The sequence below is a fragment of the Pyxicephalus adspersus genome, chromosome 4, assembly GCF_032062135.1.
Source record: "Pyxicephalus adspersus chromosome 4, UCB_Pads_2.0, whole genome shotgun sequence".
Classification (NCBI taxonomy): Eukaryota; Metazoa; Chordata; class Amphibia; order Anura; family Pyxicephalidae; genus Pyxicephalus; species Pyxicephalus adspersus.
The window spans coordinates 118939668-118956868 of NC_092861.1; the positions used below are offsets into that span (position 1 = coordinate 118939668).

General features: G+C 37.2%; 1 protein-coding gene across 1 annotated transcript in view; it reads right to left on the reverse strand.

Moving 5' to 3' along the window:
* FBLN7 (fibulin 7) overlaps positions 1 to 17082 on the reverse strand; it is a 51309-nt gene extending 34227 nt beyond the window's left edge. Inside the window, exon 1 of the mRNA XM_072409454.1 lies at positions 16618 to 17082. Coding sequence (XP_072265555.1) covers positions 16618 to 16692 — 75 coding nt within the window. The 5' untranslated portion in view covers positions 16693 to 17082. The remainder of the gene's footprint in view (positions 1 to 16617) is intronic.
* Positions 17083 to 17201: the final 119 nt, after the last annotated feature.

Genomic DNA, 17201 nt, shown 5'->3' on the forward strand with positions numbered 1-17201 from the left:
ACACAAGGGAGAGAGGAGGGAAGGGTTGGGGTACCTTGCTTAAATTATACATAATTATAATCTAACCACGGGTCCCATGTGTTGTAGAACTTGTTAAGGTTATTTTTAGGAGTACAGGTCAATTTGTCAGTGACTATTATCCAGTTAAGTTTGTTTTTGGTGAACTCCAGGGGAATAATAGAAGCTTTCCAGCAAGAAGCAATGGTAATCCGAGCAGCTAACAGGATATATTTAATTACTCCACTTAACTGTTTCGGAGCTATATCTTCTGATTGGGAAAAAACAGCACTCTATTTTCCTCAGGATGTTTATCTGGGTGACAGAGCGTATTAGGTTAAAAATGCGGATCCGAAATCTCTGAACCCTAGGACATCTCCACCAATCATGGAGAGTACAGTGCCAGTCTGCCTACATCCTCGAAAACAAAGAGAAGAGACAGCGGGATTGGCTTTATGGATCATAACCGGGAGCAGCTTCCATCTCATCAAAACTTTAAAGTTGGCCTCTATTATCAAAGTGTTCAGAGATTTTTTGGAAATGGACACTGATAGATCCTGCCATGCTTGGCACTCTGCTCCACCTCCAAATCTGACTCCCATTGTTTCATGTAGAAAGTTTCTTATTGTGTGAGATAAGAGTGGTATATTCTACCGAGATCCTCCCTTTGGATTCGGTTATAAAACTGCAGGTCTTTTCAAATCCCATACTCTGGTGGGGTGGTTTCAACCCTTTAAGTTTATTTTGAATAAAGTTCAATATTAATTTTAATGATGTGGCATTATTTCTGTTTTCTACAGATGACCACGCAGCATGGCTCCTTAATTGTCATCACCATTTCAACTATGACATAGTAATCTCATGGCTGTACACAATGTACATTTACAAGCTTGATTGCTTACATTCCTGACATCATAATATATGACAACCACTGCAGTATTTACCATCAGGCATAATTAACATGGGCTTAAAGGCAGCAAAGGCAAACTGGTGGCGTTTCTTTCTTTAGTAGTTAGCCAGACATATTTACCATTCATCATTAGATATATGGGCCAATCAACTTTCACATGGGGGGGTCACAACTCTGTGAAAGGTTGCAACTACCAACCTGTTGTGAACATGCATATACTTTTCTTTTTGCTCCTATTAGTTGAATAGAATGGTTGGGGTGGTGGGCAAAGAAAGTTGAATATATGTTGCTGGGGTTATAATGGTAACTTTTTTAAAAAAAAGCTTAGGTTTGTTTTAAAAAAATTATAGTTTTTCCATGGTTTTGCTGTACACTGATATACAAATATATAATTAAGTGTCAAAGTATTTTATAGCGGAAATGACTTCACTTATTTAAATGTTTTCATGACATCGCTCATGCCAGCTGAAAACTCAATAAATGTTAGGGTTGAAAAGGTGCATTGAATAAAATGCCAGTGAGAGAGCATTGGCACCTCGATCAAGTAAATCCAAGCACTGGTTGTTACTGGAGTTACTGCCAAGCCTAACTGTTCTTATATGTCAGAGCCAACTGAAAAGTTAAAACCTATTAAAAATGAGAATATGTAAATCCCATGAGTATTTGTTGCCACTGTTTACTACACTTTACTCCTGGACTAAAATGCTTTGGTATTATGTTTCAATAAAATAATTTGATTTTCCAAGCATTAAATTTGAGATGAGTGAAGAAAGGTCTGTTAAGTTTCTAAGTATAATAAGCTTTCTGTTAAGGAACTACAGTGTGTTCAACTTGATCACTGTGTAGTTTGCCAGCAGTCCAGGAAGCCATAATAAACACCAACCTGTAAAAATGAACTACAGTTTACTACAGAGCTTACACAAAAGAAGCAATGATGGTAAGCTCTCCACTGGAGTCATCAGTCACTGCTGTGCCAATGCCCTTCAACCGACAGAAGACAAGCAGGCTCATTTATTTAAAGTTTATGTAAAGTAAGGACAATGCGCAGTGTGAAGAACGATTCAATCCCTGGCAGCAACTCATCGGCAATAGGATACCCAGTGATGTGATCCTTACTGATCTGACTACAAAATTATGAAATTCTGTTGACTGCTTGAGAAATTCAGTGAACAATTTGCAAGTGATGGACAAGTGATGAAAAGCTGCACTATTCATTAATACTTTTTTTATTACATACTATGTTACATAGTTACATGGTATGGCAGGTTGAAAAACACCTGACATAGGTCTATCAAGTTCAACCACTAGGGAAACAAACATATCCCAGATATAAAACCCTATGGACATCGCTGATCCAGAGGAAGGCAAAAAAAACCCTGGTACAATTTGCTCCAACAGGGAAAAAAAATCCTTTTCCATTTCTGACTCCCCCAAATGTATTCCCTATTGACAGTATGAAGCATGCATGTTGTTAGCGCCCAGGTGCAAAATTTTACATTTATCTATATTAAATGTCATTTTCCACAGGTCTGCTTGTAGATTATAGACATCCTGTATGGACTTCTTTCCACTATATAGTTTGGTGTCATCTGCAAACACAAAAATGGTACTTTTAATCCCAAACTCTATATCATTTATATAGATGTTAAACAGTAAAGATCCCAACACTGAACCCTGGGGTTCACCACTAATACCCTTAGACCATTCAGAGTATGAATCATTAATTACAACTCTCTGGATGCGATCTTTAAACCAGTTCTCTATCGATTTACAGATTAATTTTTCTAAACCTATTGACCCTAACTTGCATTTAACCATCTGTGGGGTACAGTGTCAAATGCTTTAGCAAAGTCCAAGTACACTATATCAACTGCTACTCCACTGTCTACCTGTTTACTTACTTCCTCATAAAGAGTAAATTTGTTTGACAACTTCGGTCTTTCTATAATCTACGCTGACTATCACTTATTTTATTATTTTCTAGCAGAAACTCCTCTATGTGGTTCTTTATCAAACTCTCTAGGACCTTTCCAGCTTTAAAAGTTAAACTTACCGGTTTGTAGTTACTTGGTAATGACCTATTTTTAGGATGAAAACCACACTGTTAGCAGCTGCCACTCTTCAACTACTATGTGGACAACCATAGAGTTTAACAATTATTTTGTCATGCAGTTGAGTGAGGTTGAAGGGAAAGCAATCATATAGCCTTGTCAACTTTCAGAAACAGAGCTGTGATTTACCAGAACTGCAACTGCAGACACTTGCAAATGTGGGCACAAAATGGTTCCAAAGTTTAATGGGAGCGGTTTGGGACACAGTTGAGTCTGCAGTAGATTGCTTTAGTCAACAGCAAGTGTAAAATGGCAATTACTATAGCCAAGGTATGAACATCCAAATATTAATAAATTCTTAACAAGCAGTAACTTATCTTAAAACAAGTCCTTTCTGACCTATGCAGCTTCAGTGAATATGGAGCAGTTAATCCTCAAATTCACAGCAGAGCATGGAAATCTTGTCTCAGCTGCAGGTTTCTTCCTCCCAACAGTGACTTGGCAGCCTTCCAGTAACCAATGTAAACACAACAAAAGTTTTGGGAGCGGGATCATATTCAGCTGAGCTCCAGAAAGAACATTTTAATAACTAATTTGATTTTGTTGTAAACTTTGAGGATGCAGTGCTCTACAGTGATCGCAGCTTTAATGATCAGTGAAGGTATGTTTAACTGATAATTTATTAAGAATTAAAAGTCTATACATATTTGAATGTTTACTGTCTGTACACAGTTATGCCACAATAAAAATGTCACGTGATTCCAGTGTCATTCAAAAATGAACAAGAACTAAAATAAACATAAATTTTCTTGACACCTAATCACAGTAGTTTAGAAGTTACATAACTATATACAAATTAACCAACATTAATTCACAGCGCATCAACAGCTATTTGCTATTATGTGTTTAAATAAATATACTGTATGCTGGTGGGCTGCCATTGTTTTTAAATCCTTGGAATGTAATTGCCTGGACATACCTTCCCAAGAGAACCAATAACCAGCTTGCAGACAGCTGTTCATGCAGAAACCATGTGTTGACCAATTAAATCTATTAACTTCATTTTGTTCTGTAACTTTGACTAGCATTGAAGGGGACTAAAACACCTAATCCCTACAAAAGTAATGAACAGAAAAAACCCACCCAAACCCTAAGCCAGTGGCCCAATGTAATCTCTGAATTCAGCACAATAAATGGGTGAGGGGGTTCAACTGTGTCCACTACAGGAAAATACACCTTCTAACCTTCCTATACGATAATACTTTACTGTTTTACCTGCATCACTGATAGATTTCCCATTACTATCACTGTGCAGATGATGATGTGCAGAGCACTGGGATAATACGGGAAACTTAGATACATTTTCACCTGATTTTATCGTATTCTTTGGACCATAAGAGGCACTTTTTTCCTCCAAAAGTGGGCGGAAAATGGGCGGTGCGTCTTATGGTCTGAATACCCTCCTACGCTTCCAAGGGGGGCCACAGCAGGCGGTTGCAGTTCCATGTTCCATCTAGCCTGGCATCCCCCCTGCAGCATGGCCCCTCCGTTATGCAGCCTCCCCTGTCCCGTTTACAAATAAAGCAGTCCACTTCTACCTTATCCTATCTTTCTTAGAGCCCTGCCTTCCCCCTCCCTGTGTTTATCAGCAGCTCACGTTTATAGGGATGCTGGGGATGTGTTTCTGTGTGAGAAGGCTGCATGTAACAGTGGGGAGTGAGGAGGAAGGCAGAGAGAGCAGGAGGAGGGCAGTCTGCGGTAAGCAGTGGCGTGCTGGTTAGCCAGGTGTGCTGTTTAGCAGTTTTTTTTCTTGTGCAGCAAGTCATTCTCCTATGACAGGTGACCTGCAGCTTTCCTGTCACTATAGTCTTGTAGTGCAATATCTGTGCTATGTGCAATGTGCTGTGTGCTATGTTCAATGTGTTATGTGCAAAGTGCAATGTGAAATGTGTCTGTGCAATATGCAATCTCTCACCAGTTAAATATTATTCTGCTTTATTTTATTAAATATTGCTTTATACAATTTGGTTCAGAATATTTTTTTTCATGTTTGGCTCCTCTAAAATCTGGGTGCGTTCTATGGTCAGGTGCGTCTTATGGTCCGAAAAATACGGTACCTTGCAAACATCAATTATCATATGGGGCAGATATTGTAAGTAAGCTAGGTAGCAGTACAAAATGCAGTGATTCTAGAGAGCTGCAACTGGCATTGACTCCAATAAATCAATTGATTATGGATTATAATGCTATATAGCCTGACTTAGAGAAACTAAACCCAGTTTTTGAAAATTTGGTTATTGCAGTAGATTCATAACTTGTCCCTTCTGCAAAAAAGAACCTGCTTGCTCTCATTTTTTTTTACTAGGTTTAGTTCTGTTTTAAGGCAAGATAAAAATGGCATATGATGAGAAGGATGCAATACTACTCTGGCATGCCTATTATTTAAGAAAGAACTGTGTTACATTAACAATTACCTAGCTTCTAATTTTTATAAAATACTATATTCATTGTTTCATCCACCATCCAATAGCTTCCTATTTGCTTACTTGCTGGACCACAGTTAACTGTCAGTTCGCCATCATTGTTCTGGTCCCTTCCTGATTCGCCATCATTGTTTTGGTCTATCAGCTTCCTGATAAAGATAAACTGAAATGCATCCATACAGCTACAGATTGTCTTGAAAAGGGATTCATGTGACTGGGTAACAATGCAAAAGCAGAGACACACAATACCAGGCAGTGCCTGAACAAAAAATGGCAGAATGACAAGCAGATTTAAAAGGATTAAAACCAGCTTTTACAGTTCAAATTAAAGTGTATATGACATATTAGTGATTATGATTACATTAACTTTCAAATGGAACATCCATTAAAAGTGTAAAGCCCTCAATCCCTACAGAAATGTCCAGTTTCAGGAGGCGGGTTTCCTATTTAGGTTTTACCGCCATGGCAGTAAAAACGGCGATGTGGTTCTCCCGAAAAAATGAAAAAAAAAAGTTAAAAAATTTTTTTTTTTAAAAACATTTGTTTCAATATATAAAGGGTTAGCCACCCTTTTATTTAATGTATTTGCTTGATAAATCAGGGAGTCCTAAAAATGTTTGAATTAAAGTTGGGCACATTTGCTGAATTCTTTAAATTTTCCTATCCCTGCACAGAAATTATTTACTACTGATGTGATGTGGTTAGTGCAATAACCCCCAGAGGGACCACTACTATCTCCTATTTATTTTTATAACCGTCTACCTCTTTTACTAGGGAAGGGTCATCCATACAATTACTGAGCTTGTTTAAGAAATTCCTCATAAAAATAGCATTTAAAATAGCTGGTATTACTGACACAGATGGAAATAACCATCAAAAAATACTCATGTACCACAAATACTGGGAAATGCTTGCATCTGTGTATACTTGCCAAAAGAAATATAGGGCTGCATTTCTGAAATCTTGCTTCATACATGTAGTCAGAGGTTAACCTCACTAACACCTGGTATTTACTTCAAACATGTCAGCAGAAACCAAATTATTCTAAGCCCCACTTGTGACATTTTCCATGATTACGGCGATCCAGCCTCACTAAATGTACATGATGGACAGTTTGACAACATTAGCAATTGCAACATCAGTGTTTACTTAGGCCTTTATATTTTACTGCCTTCTTTTTATTTTGTGTTTCCACATTCTAGTTACTAAAAATTAATGATGGTAATGGAGGACCGGAAAAACATGCTCTGTTGTATATTTATAATGTTGCACATATATCACTGCTATCAGGGGGAACTGGATGCAGTCTATTCCAGATTAGTAGTCATGGCAATCCATTACCCATTGGCCATGGAGTGACTACATGTCCCAGCATTCCATGTTGGCTAGTAGAGCAAATTAGAAATAACACGCAGATATGAGGAAACCCCATATAAGTCAGCCAGGACCTGTCTAAGGCCAAGAAATGTCAAGAGAAAACAAACTTTGCACCAAAACCAAAAATCATGTTTCTTTTTTTTGTAATAGAAGCAAAATGATAATTTCATTATACACAGAAGACATTTTATATTACAATGTTATTTAACAAAAAATAACTCAAACTAAAAAAAAAAAAGTTTATTATTTAATGTTTTGCTATATCTTTTGTTTATAAATTACATTGAAAATAAAATTAACTGTTCAAGGAAATATTGCTCAAAGCATTGACTGTTTTGATATTACCAACAAAAAGATCAGATCTGAGCATGTAGGCCCCTTAAAGGATGTCTCTGGGTTGTTAACCGGGGATAAAGAAAAGGCGGATTTACTAAACACTTTTTTAGCTCAGTGTACACAAAGGAAAATGGCAGAGCTCAAGTCCAAATTCATAATAGCAACGTCACTGCCTTAAATGAGCCACAATGGCTCAAAATTCACAGTTGGGCAAAACTAGGGTTGACAAAGCACCAGGACCCAATGGATTACATCCACGTGTCCTCAAAGAGCTGAGCTCAGTTTTTTCACAGCCCTTATTTCTAATTTATAGAGACTCTTTAGTCACTGGTAAGGTACCGATGGACTGCGTAAGGCCAATGTGGTTCCTATCTTCAAAAAGGGAGCAAAGTCATTACTAGGTAACTACAGACCAGTTATTGACCTATCACTACCCCTGAGGAAGCCCACTATGGCGAAACGTGTAGGGTACTATGGTTGATATGAATAGGTTCATACCTACTTAACCATTTTATGGTGATGTATATTTGTTTAATATCAGCTGAAATCTGTATAGTGCCACAGCAGGCCTGAACAAAACTTTGTATGTATCGCAAGAAAGTATTGTGACATACAGAGAAAAGGTTGTAATTGTTTGTGTGAAAATTGATCAAATCCTGTATAGATCATAGGAGAATATTATGATTTATGGGTAAAAAGGTTATAATTTTCCTTCATAATTTTGTATGTAAACTTGTACTACAAATTATATTTTCTATAATTGTGCTGAAAACTCTATCTTTCTCTATTTTCTATTTAATTACAGACCAGTTGATTGAATGTCCATAGTTGGAAAGGTCCTATAGAGTTTGATAAAGAACCACATAGAGGAGTTTCTGCTAGAAAATAATTTTTTAAGTGATAGTCAGCATGGCTTTAAGAAAGACCGAAGTTGTCCAACAAATTTACTCTCCTTTTATGAGAAAGTAAGTAAACAGGTAGACAATGGAGTAGCAGTTGATATAGTGTACTTGGACTTTGCCAAAGCATTTGACACCATACCCCACAGACGGTTAATATGCAAGTTAGGGTCATTAGGTTTGGAAAAGTCAAAATGTAAATGAATAGAGAACTGGCTTAAAGACCGCATCCAGAGAGTTGTAATTAATGATTCATACTCAGAATGGTCTAAGGTTATTAGTGGTGTACCCCAGGGTTCAGTGTTGGGACCTTTACTGTTTAACATCTTTATAAATGATATAGAGTTTGGGATTAAAAGTACTATTTCTGTGTTTGCAGATGACACCAAACTATGTAATGGAATTAAGTTCATACAGGATGTCTATAATCTACAAGCAGACCTGGATGTACTGTTTGATTGGGCAGCCAAGTGGCAAATGACGTTTAATATAGATAAATGTACAGTTATGCACTTGGCCGCTAACAAATATTATTTTATCTTACTTTCAAAGTTTTTGCAGAATCAATAGCTCCATAACTGAAATGTAAAATTGCTCTGGTCAATAAGGAGTACACTGGTGTGAGAGCTGAACAGGTAAAAAAGCCAAGTGGAGTTCCACCTTTAAATGAATTATGTATGACTTTGTATATTTTTATTTAAAAAAATAAAAAATAATTTTTTATTTTTATTTTTTTGCCCAGTATTTTTAAAATAATCCACATTCATTACCACTCTACCCAAAGATCATATGTCCAGAAACCTGCCACACCACCAGCCTCTCTTTAGCTGTGAAGTTTCCACTTTTGTCAGCATCCCCTGCAGAGACACCACCTTAAGATTTCATTTGAAAAAAGAAAACTAGTAATATTTTATGAATTCTGTCCCACTGTTGCAACCACTATTTTTTTATATAAAACCAAGATTTTTAAATACCAATTATAATGTGATATAAAATAGAGATTTAAGGAATTAGAAGTAAGGTTTAAACTTGAATTAAAGCGTAACCATTAGGTTATTTTATAAAATCTCTCATAGTCATAAGTCATAAGGAATAAGTCATAATGAATGAAAAAAAGTGGCATTTAGGGACAAGCAATAAAAATACTGCCAACCTGGGAGTCAGCAAAACATGCTTTACCCCTTAGTCATTCCAAGGAATGCGGGGATCCATTTAGTTAATTTACTTACACCTAAGTACAGTAAAATATGTATAAGCTGCCAAAGAATCTAAATTTGAGTACACAGATTATTCACCTTTCCCCCCCCTCCCACATTGACAGCACACAATTCTTTTGCTTCTAAAACTTTCCATTCAATGCAGTACTGAAAAAATGAATTACATTTTCAGATATTCGTAATGGAATCTTTGTAACTGGATAGTTATGCCTGGAATGAATACAATTTTTATTCAATAAAAAGTAATGAATTACTTTTTAAAAAGTATTTGCAGATAGGAATGTGGGATATATACCTTTAGATCCTGCAAAATTTCAAAGAATGTTGTTTAAAATAGAAAAGTCAGTATGGGTTCAAATATACATTTATAACAGTATGATTAGCTGCATTCTCCAAAATGTGAATGGATACTGAACTACAATTCCAATTTATAGTGAGCACATACAAGGGTACATGTACTGCCCAGGCTCTGGAAAAACCACAAAAGACCCATTAGGGCAGTAATAGGAAACCCAATAGTCACTGGTGAGGGGGGTCCTATCAATAAATATGCACACACAAATTTAATTAACCAGGTAATACTTTATAACATATTCCAATCCAGGTTTAAATAAAGATAAAAGCATATAAATTAAAGTAAACATAAACTCAAACACTAAAATCTAAAAACCAACTGAATCAACCAATCTACTATCAACTAATAACTGTGTAAAAAAAAGCTGAAAGCATGTTGCAGAGAAGCACCCTTTCTTTCTCAGTGGAAGCATCGGCAGGGGTGTAGTCGTAAAAAAAGAAGGGGGGGCACGGTACATGCTCGCCCCACTACACCCCTGCCGCTTCCCCCAGATTAATGTCATGATACCAGAACCCGCTCACTGTTCAGAGACACAACCTGCCCACCGTCCTGAGGCTGCAATTCCATATTTGAGACATGGTCCACGGCTCCTTCTCCTGAGCCCCCGAGGGGCGGACTGGCCAAAGCCGCAGACCACCAAAGAATCCTTTGCAAAATAAGAGTGGGCATGTATGCCCATTACTGAAAAAAGTGAGCTGTGTCCATCCCACTACAGCCCAGAGCAGCGGTGACTCTGTGGAGGTCTAACACACCCCCTGCTAAGTCTGACCAATGTCTCTGCAAACGGCAAAATTTGAGAAGTTGTGGCCATTTTCCAAAGAAAATAGTAAAACTTTGCACTCCTTGTTTTGATAAATGTAATGTATTTGTAATGTATTAAATTTAATGTATGTAAATTCAGTTGGGCTATAATTCGAAACCAATCAGGATCTTCTATTGTATCTTTGTTGAGTTTCTGTCTCTTTTTTCAATGTATACCAAAATACATTACAAAAGTGGGGATGCACAAACACACATACCAAATATTTATCATGGGTACTGTTAATGCTACAGTGGCACGTCTTTTCAACCTTGAAGGAATTTCAATTTATTTGTTTTACCTTGGACACAACCTACTCTACCTGAGAAGCCTGGTACAAAAATAAACTGTGCGGTGTTATTAAATTGTGTCTTTGTCTTACAGTACAACACTGAAGGGAAACATGAGGATTTATAAAAAATTGGACGTAAACAAAAGTCACATTTTCCATGAGCTTCAGTCTAAATATTACATTTTTCAAATGTTTTCACAGTCCTTTACAAGACTGTCATGTTTATCCTGACCATTACCGTGCAACTAGACAACCCAGCTTCAAACAAATGCCAATTAAAACAGTCCGTGGAAGCTGAAAGCTAGAACTTGTAGTTCCTCAAGAAAATGGGTCTCACGGGCTAGCTATGTTTGTATTACAGGAAGGTCTCTTAGCCTGCGAAAGGGGAGCTAGGCGGGGGCCAACATGACTGTGGGGGGAAGGCCAAGAGGTCAAGATATGTGTGAAGGGGATGGGTAATTAATTGGTCATTTTGTTATAAGAATGGGAGGGGGTAACAAAGGGCAAAAAAGACTATGGGGGAAAAAAGGGGCAGTTCAGTTTTACAGAAGTTTGAGCGAGATTCTCGCTGCCCACCCTTGTAATTGGTTAAAATGAAATGTGTAGTTGGCAGTGAGAAGTCCTTTGGGGAAGTGTGTTGGTCAGAAGTTTGGTACATTGTGATGGTGTATGGAGAGCCATCTGTGGTATGGGGTCTCCAAGTTAGTGTAATGATGTGGTTAAAAGGTCAGTTGTGGGAGGTATGCGTGATTGATATAGTTCCTGAGGCAGTGGAGTTGCGCCTGGGAGCAGTTGGTGATTATCAATTAACGCAGATCCTCGGTGGATGGTTATTCACAATTTAAATTGTGTTAAATATGGTGAGGACCTGCCACCTGACGAGTAGGGTTTTTTCCTGGGTTGGTATGTTTTGTTGCTATGTTATGATTGTTATTTATGCTTTTTTAGGATTTGTAAATTATGGTAAATGTTGTCAAGTCAATAAACAGCCCCAAGGCCATTTCCCCATTCCTGCCTGTTGGTTTTTTTTAAAAGAAAAGAGTGGTGGTGATGGTGTGGAAGAAAAGGGTTTATTGGGAAATAGGGCTCTTGTATGCCACAGTCATGAGTCTTCTAGTAATAAACTCATCATGCACAGGCAGAAAGACCATTTCAGTCCATCCATGCTTAGCTTTGTTAGGTCTCTTGTAAGAGATTCCATCAGTAAAGCTACCTACCAATTTCTAAAGATATGATTTTTTAGCATCCTGGCAAAATTTAGGCAAATGTAATAAAAAATTAATAAGCTATTTCATACCCAGCTTTTAGGAGTAATATATGTTTCTATAATAATTGGACTGTCTCTGTTAGTGTTAAGGTGTTGCTTAACTGTTGTGGGTAAATTGGTTATGAGATCATATGATTTTTAAGCTTTGTTATGTTGCTTCCTGTTTGGATCTTGGTTCCTAAGTAAAATATATATCTGAAAAATAACATAGTGCCTCTGGGAGGCAGATCTGGGGAAGACATGGGATCATGGAGAATGGAATGTGATATTCTATGCTCTATCCAAAGTTTCCCTGAACTCCTCATTAATTGACGCAAACTACAGAACTCTTCCCTGATGGTTTTTGGTTTCTAATTGAATTGTCTCCCCCAGTCTGCTTCTGGGGTTGTGCTTCTGGGGTAAAGCACGAGTGCCCACACTTTTTTGGCTTGCGAGCTACTTTTAAAATGACCAAGTCAAAATGATCTACCAACAATAAAACTTGGACTTAACTCCTGTATGTGGTAGAGTTTATTTTGAAAAGCGATGCCTTTGCGATCTACTGGTAGATCGCGATCCACCTGTTGGGCACCCCTGTAGTAGAGGGACCTTGGTGCACATTTGGTGGTCCTGCCCTATCACACAGAGTTTCTGGAAAGAGGTTTTTACTCTCATTTTATCAGTACTACAAACTCATGTTGATAAGACCCCAACTGTGCACCGTTTAGCAGAATCAATCTACACATTCCCAAATCCGCTTAGAAACTGGTCAGGTTAGCAGCTCATGTAACTCTGGAGTTGAAATTGAACTGTCAACTCATAGACCCTATGGTACCAAAATAAAATTGAATTATGGTAAATGACAAACCCACCTGCACACTTATTAACTTGTTAGACAAGTTTGATCAACCTTGGGATCCCTGGTTGGCCTACTGCCCCATTTAAATTTGTTTCCCTATTGTTTCCCGTTGGTAAAAAAAAAAATCTTAACTCTTACTAGGAGGTTCCCCTCTCCCTGTTCCCACCCTCTGTTTTCTTCAGGTCTATCCATCCCGCTGTAGTGGTTACTGTTTCATCGAAATAACTTTTTGCCCACCCCATTAGTTTTAGTTTTAGTTTAGCTTGTTGAAACCAGCTGCATTACTCTTCTGCTAATGTTTTTTTTTGTTTTTGTTATATTTACTGCTCTTTATAACATTCAAGAAATATGTTGTATCAGGGGAGGCTTGCTATTTTGTCTTGTTGCATATTGTTCTGTCTTTTTTCACTGTAAACTGTCTTTTGCTGTTTTGTTTTGTTGTACTCTCTATTCCTACCTTTTCCTAACAAATAACAGAACATTCACAGATTTTACTTACTATTATATTTTAACACCCACAGGTTACAAGAGATCTCCTTACATGGTAACAGGACATCTGTGATGTCATAGTATGAATCCCCTGAATACATTTTCAATTTTTATTTGTACTAGGTTCAATGCATTCCATTAAAAGCAGGGTATAATAGTCATTCATGGCAGTTACTTTAAATTAAAGAAAATCTCCATAGAGCAAGCACCATAAAGACCTGGTTTAAAATCCATTTGGTAAGAAAGTTCTACTTGTCCTGATTCTTGTTTTATCTAGTTACTAAGAACTTGACTCCCCTTGGTCTAAGCCAATCCTCTTTTCAAATAAAGCATCCGTGTTGGACACTTTCATAGGATATTATACATAAATGGTACTTAAATGGGCAAAATCCAAAAGTTTAGAACAGAGGGAATCATAATAAAAAAATGAGATAAAAGAAGTGCATGAGTTGTCCTTAACAAACAAGAGTTGTCCTTAACAAACACAGATGGTTCCTGCTTTGAAATATGTATGCTTCCATTGCATACCACTTCCAGTAAAAATAATAACTGATGGGCTGTCATGCTGATTAATTGGCTTCAGAACATGCTGAATCACTGACCCCTAACAAATGAAGAAAGGAGATGTTACTTTCTTCTGAGTTGATGTTCCAGGCCTTTAACAAACAAGGTATGCTAGGTGTACACTATGCATTTTTTCATAATTGTATTTGATCAATGTTATGATCATTAATTTAAGTTGATACTTCTAATTGTCTACAAGTATTTGATGTAGCATCCACTTGTTCAACATTGAATCAGTACTACAATCCTTTACACCATTCTATCAATGATAACTTTTATCGTTTTGATTGATTTTTGAAAAATTCAGCATTTTTGTCTAATACACCATCTATTTGATCAAATATATTGCAGTAGAAAACAAATGACATGTATAAGATTCTAGCAATTAGAAATAATTTTGGGTAGGTCCCACCCAAACATGTTATTATTGGCCTATTACTAGGTTGGCAGCTTCACTGGTGAAAAGGGATGTACAGGGAGCAGGAGGGCATAGGAAAACTGAAGCATAAAGAAAGGTTTTGAAGGTTGCTGTAATGATCTCTAGATGTTTTCACTTTACCCATCCACCCATGGCAGAGTCTATGGTTCCACAAAAGAATTTGCGATCAGGCAGGTTTATTATTGTCCCTTCTGGAATAAAGGACCTGCCTGATTGCAGTCTTTTTATTGTAAGGGTTGAGTTCTGCTTTAAGCATTTTAAATATCTGACAGGTTTATTTTAATAAGCCATTGTTTAGAAAACATACATTTGAAAGATGCATTTCGAATATGAAGAGAAAGTTGAGGTTGGGTGGGCAGTGGAAGGAAGATTTGCCCACAAATAATAATTGTTGGGTTTGGGGCTCCAAAAGGAGATACTACCCCATTCAAAGTGCAAAGTAGAACAAACAGCCTGCGACAACTGATGAACTTTACATAGATATTTGCTTACTGTTCAGATCTGTATTCACATCTTCTGGAAGAGAAGTCCTCCAGCACTAATTTAGGCTTTGAGATGTAATGTGATAAAAGGCACAAAGCTAAAAAGGAATCAATGCTGAAAGAAACCAAAGCTGTGCAAAGTGTTGTGATTATTTGTTTATTGAAAAAAATGGTTGGGTTATTTGTGATTGTGGCGTGGTAATAAATTTAGCTCAGTCAATGTACCATGTTCTCTAAAAGAATATCCACCCTTCACCATGGCACAACTTCTTTACCCTCAAGAACTTTTTCTCATGAATAGAACAGTTCTTTGGGTTTTTCCCCCCAAGCCAAATATTCCCAGCCTTCCCACCAACCATTAGTGCTTGGGTTGCATACTTGGTTTACTCACTCACTTCTAGTATGCCCAAACATTTTATGGCTTGCCCCCTGCTCAGGACTTACAGCAAGAATGTTGCATAAAGTAAAATCATTTCATCACTGGGCACCACTCAGTTCAGCATTTGGAATTTACCCACCACCAGTAAAGGAACAGGACAAAAAGAAGATGTGAGAGAAGAAGACATTAAAATAAAAAACCTAAAATAAGAAAGAAAAACAATTAGGAATTTAAATATTCACCTTGCATGCTGCCCATACCATATGAAAATAAATCTTCAATTTAAGAACAGGGGGCATAATAACTTTTCCTGCTACTGGCATCACCAACCTATTCCTTAATGCAACTCTGGTAACGTCTGCAGGGAAAATGACACAGTCAATCTCCTTGGTTCCTACCCTTTCTGGTTCCTTTCTTTGACCTTGTATCTGGTAATTACCAGTGGTCAGTGACGTGAACCACTAAGGGCTTCAGGGGACCAAAAAACTGAACACTATCTGAAGTATGGGTTTCAGCAGATGATTTTTAAGTATCAGAGAGGAGGATGGGGCAAGGGTAACAGAATAGATAGGTATGCCATTGTTACTTTTTCAAGAATAACTAGGTTTTAGAGTTTTCCTATAGTGACAGAGTCATTTTACTATATTCAAATGCAAATACAATTTGGTGCAAAACTGTGGCCATTATGGACAACCAAATGGTTCACCTGTCCACCTCCAAATGTGCAGTCTTCAATTATGGCAAAATTCCCTGCCCTTACATGTCCATCAGATGTGCAGTATTATTTCATCCCCATATCTACAGATATCAGCCTGTTTAGACCTTGTCTGTACCTATAAAACCAACCTTGCTCAAAACAATGCAATAAATATGATGTGTAAACAGCTTAGAAGGATGTATGTAACCCTTTAAGGGTAAAGTCATTTTCATTCAATAAAAACTAATTATACAAAACTATCATTTGTATTGCTGTGTTTAGTGGATACAACATCAATAGATTGTAAATATTATACCCTACACTTACTACCTTAACTGACTATAAATGTAATAGAAATCTGCTTCTTATATCTATGTTTAAAACATAACTCATACGTTAAAAAAATTAAACAAAATCTAAACCTGTGATTGGTTGCTTCCTTTTATTTTATTATGAAGTACGACAAAGAAAAAAAATGAAAACGATAAACATCTTTACAACCCTATAAAAAAATAAATATTAGGCATAACGCTATCTCACTTGAGCCAACAAAAGAAAGGACTGCCATCTTTATAAACCTATAAAAAGTAATTATGGAGCATTTTATAAGGACATCTTACAACATTTAGAATACAGGTTATTTTTTGTTGCCAACAACAGACAATATTGTAAAAACTTTAGATGCAAATTCATGAATGTACCCAGTTCACCTGGAAAAGTGTCTTATAAGTTAAATAGTTGCTTACCTGAGCTGCCTGTGACTCCTGAAAGGCTGTAAAACACAGGAGGAAAAGTATACTGTACAGAAATCCAGAGGTCATGCTGACAAGTCTTCAGAGCAAAATGTAGTCAAGCTGGATATTAATAAAACCAAGAATGCCTCTTTCTTGGTGTTCTTAAGAGTTTTCCTCTAGGAATTGTCTTTTATGTACACCCAAATATTCAAATGAGACAGTATAACCACTAGTAAAGCAGGATCAGAACTTCATGTTAATCATGCTGAAAGAGCCAGTAGCAAGCCATACATAGCCTGCTGCCAGAATACAGACTTCTGCAGCAACTGTTGACACCTAAGTTACTGTTTGTACCTTACTGAGTCTCACTATATCCCTCCCACATTTTCCTCTCTTCTGGGATATTCAGTAGGTGGAAAAAGACACTGCATGGAAAGAGTACCCAGCTCCTGACAATGCCAAAGCAAGTTTCTACTTCTCCTCTCACATCCCTAATGAAAAAAAAATGCCCTTGGAATTCAGTTCAGACTTCTTGCATTTAAAGAGGAGAGACAGGATGTGTTCATTCATAGGATCTCACTCTCTGCTGAGCACAA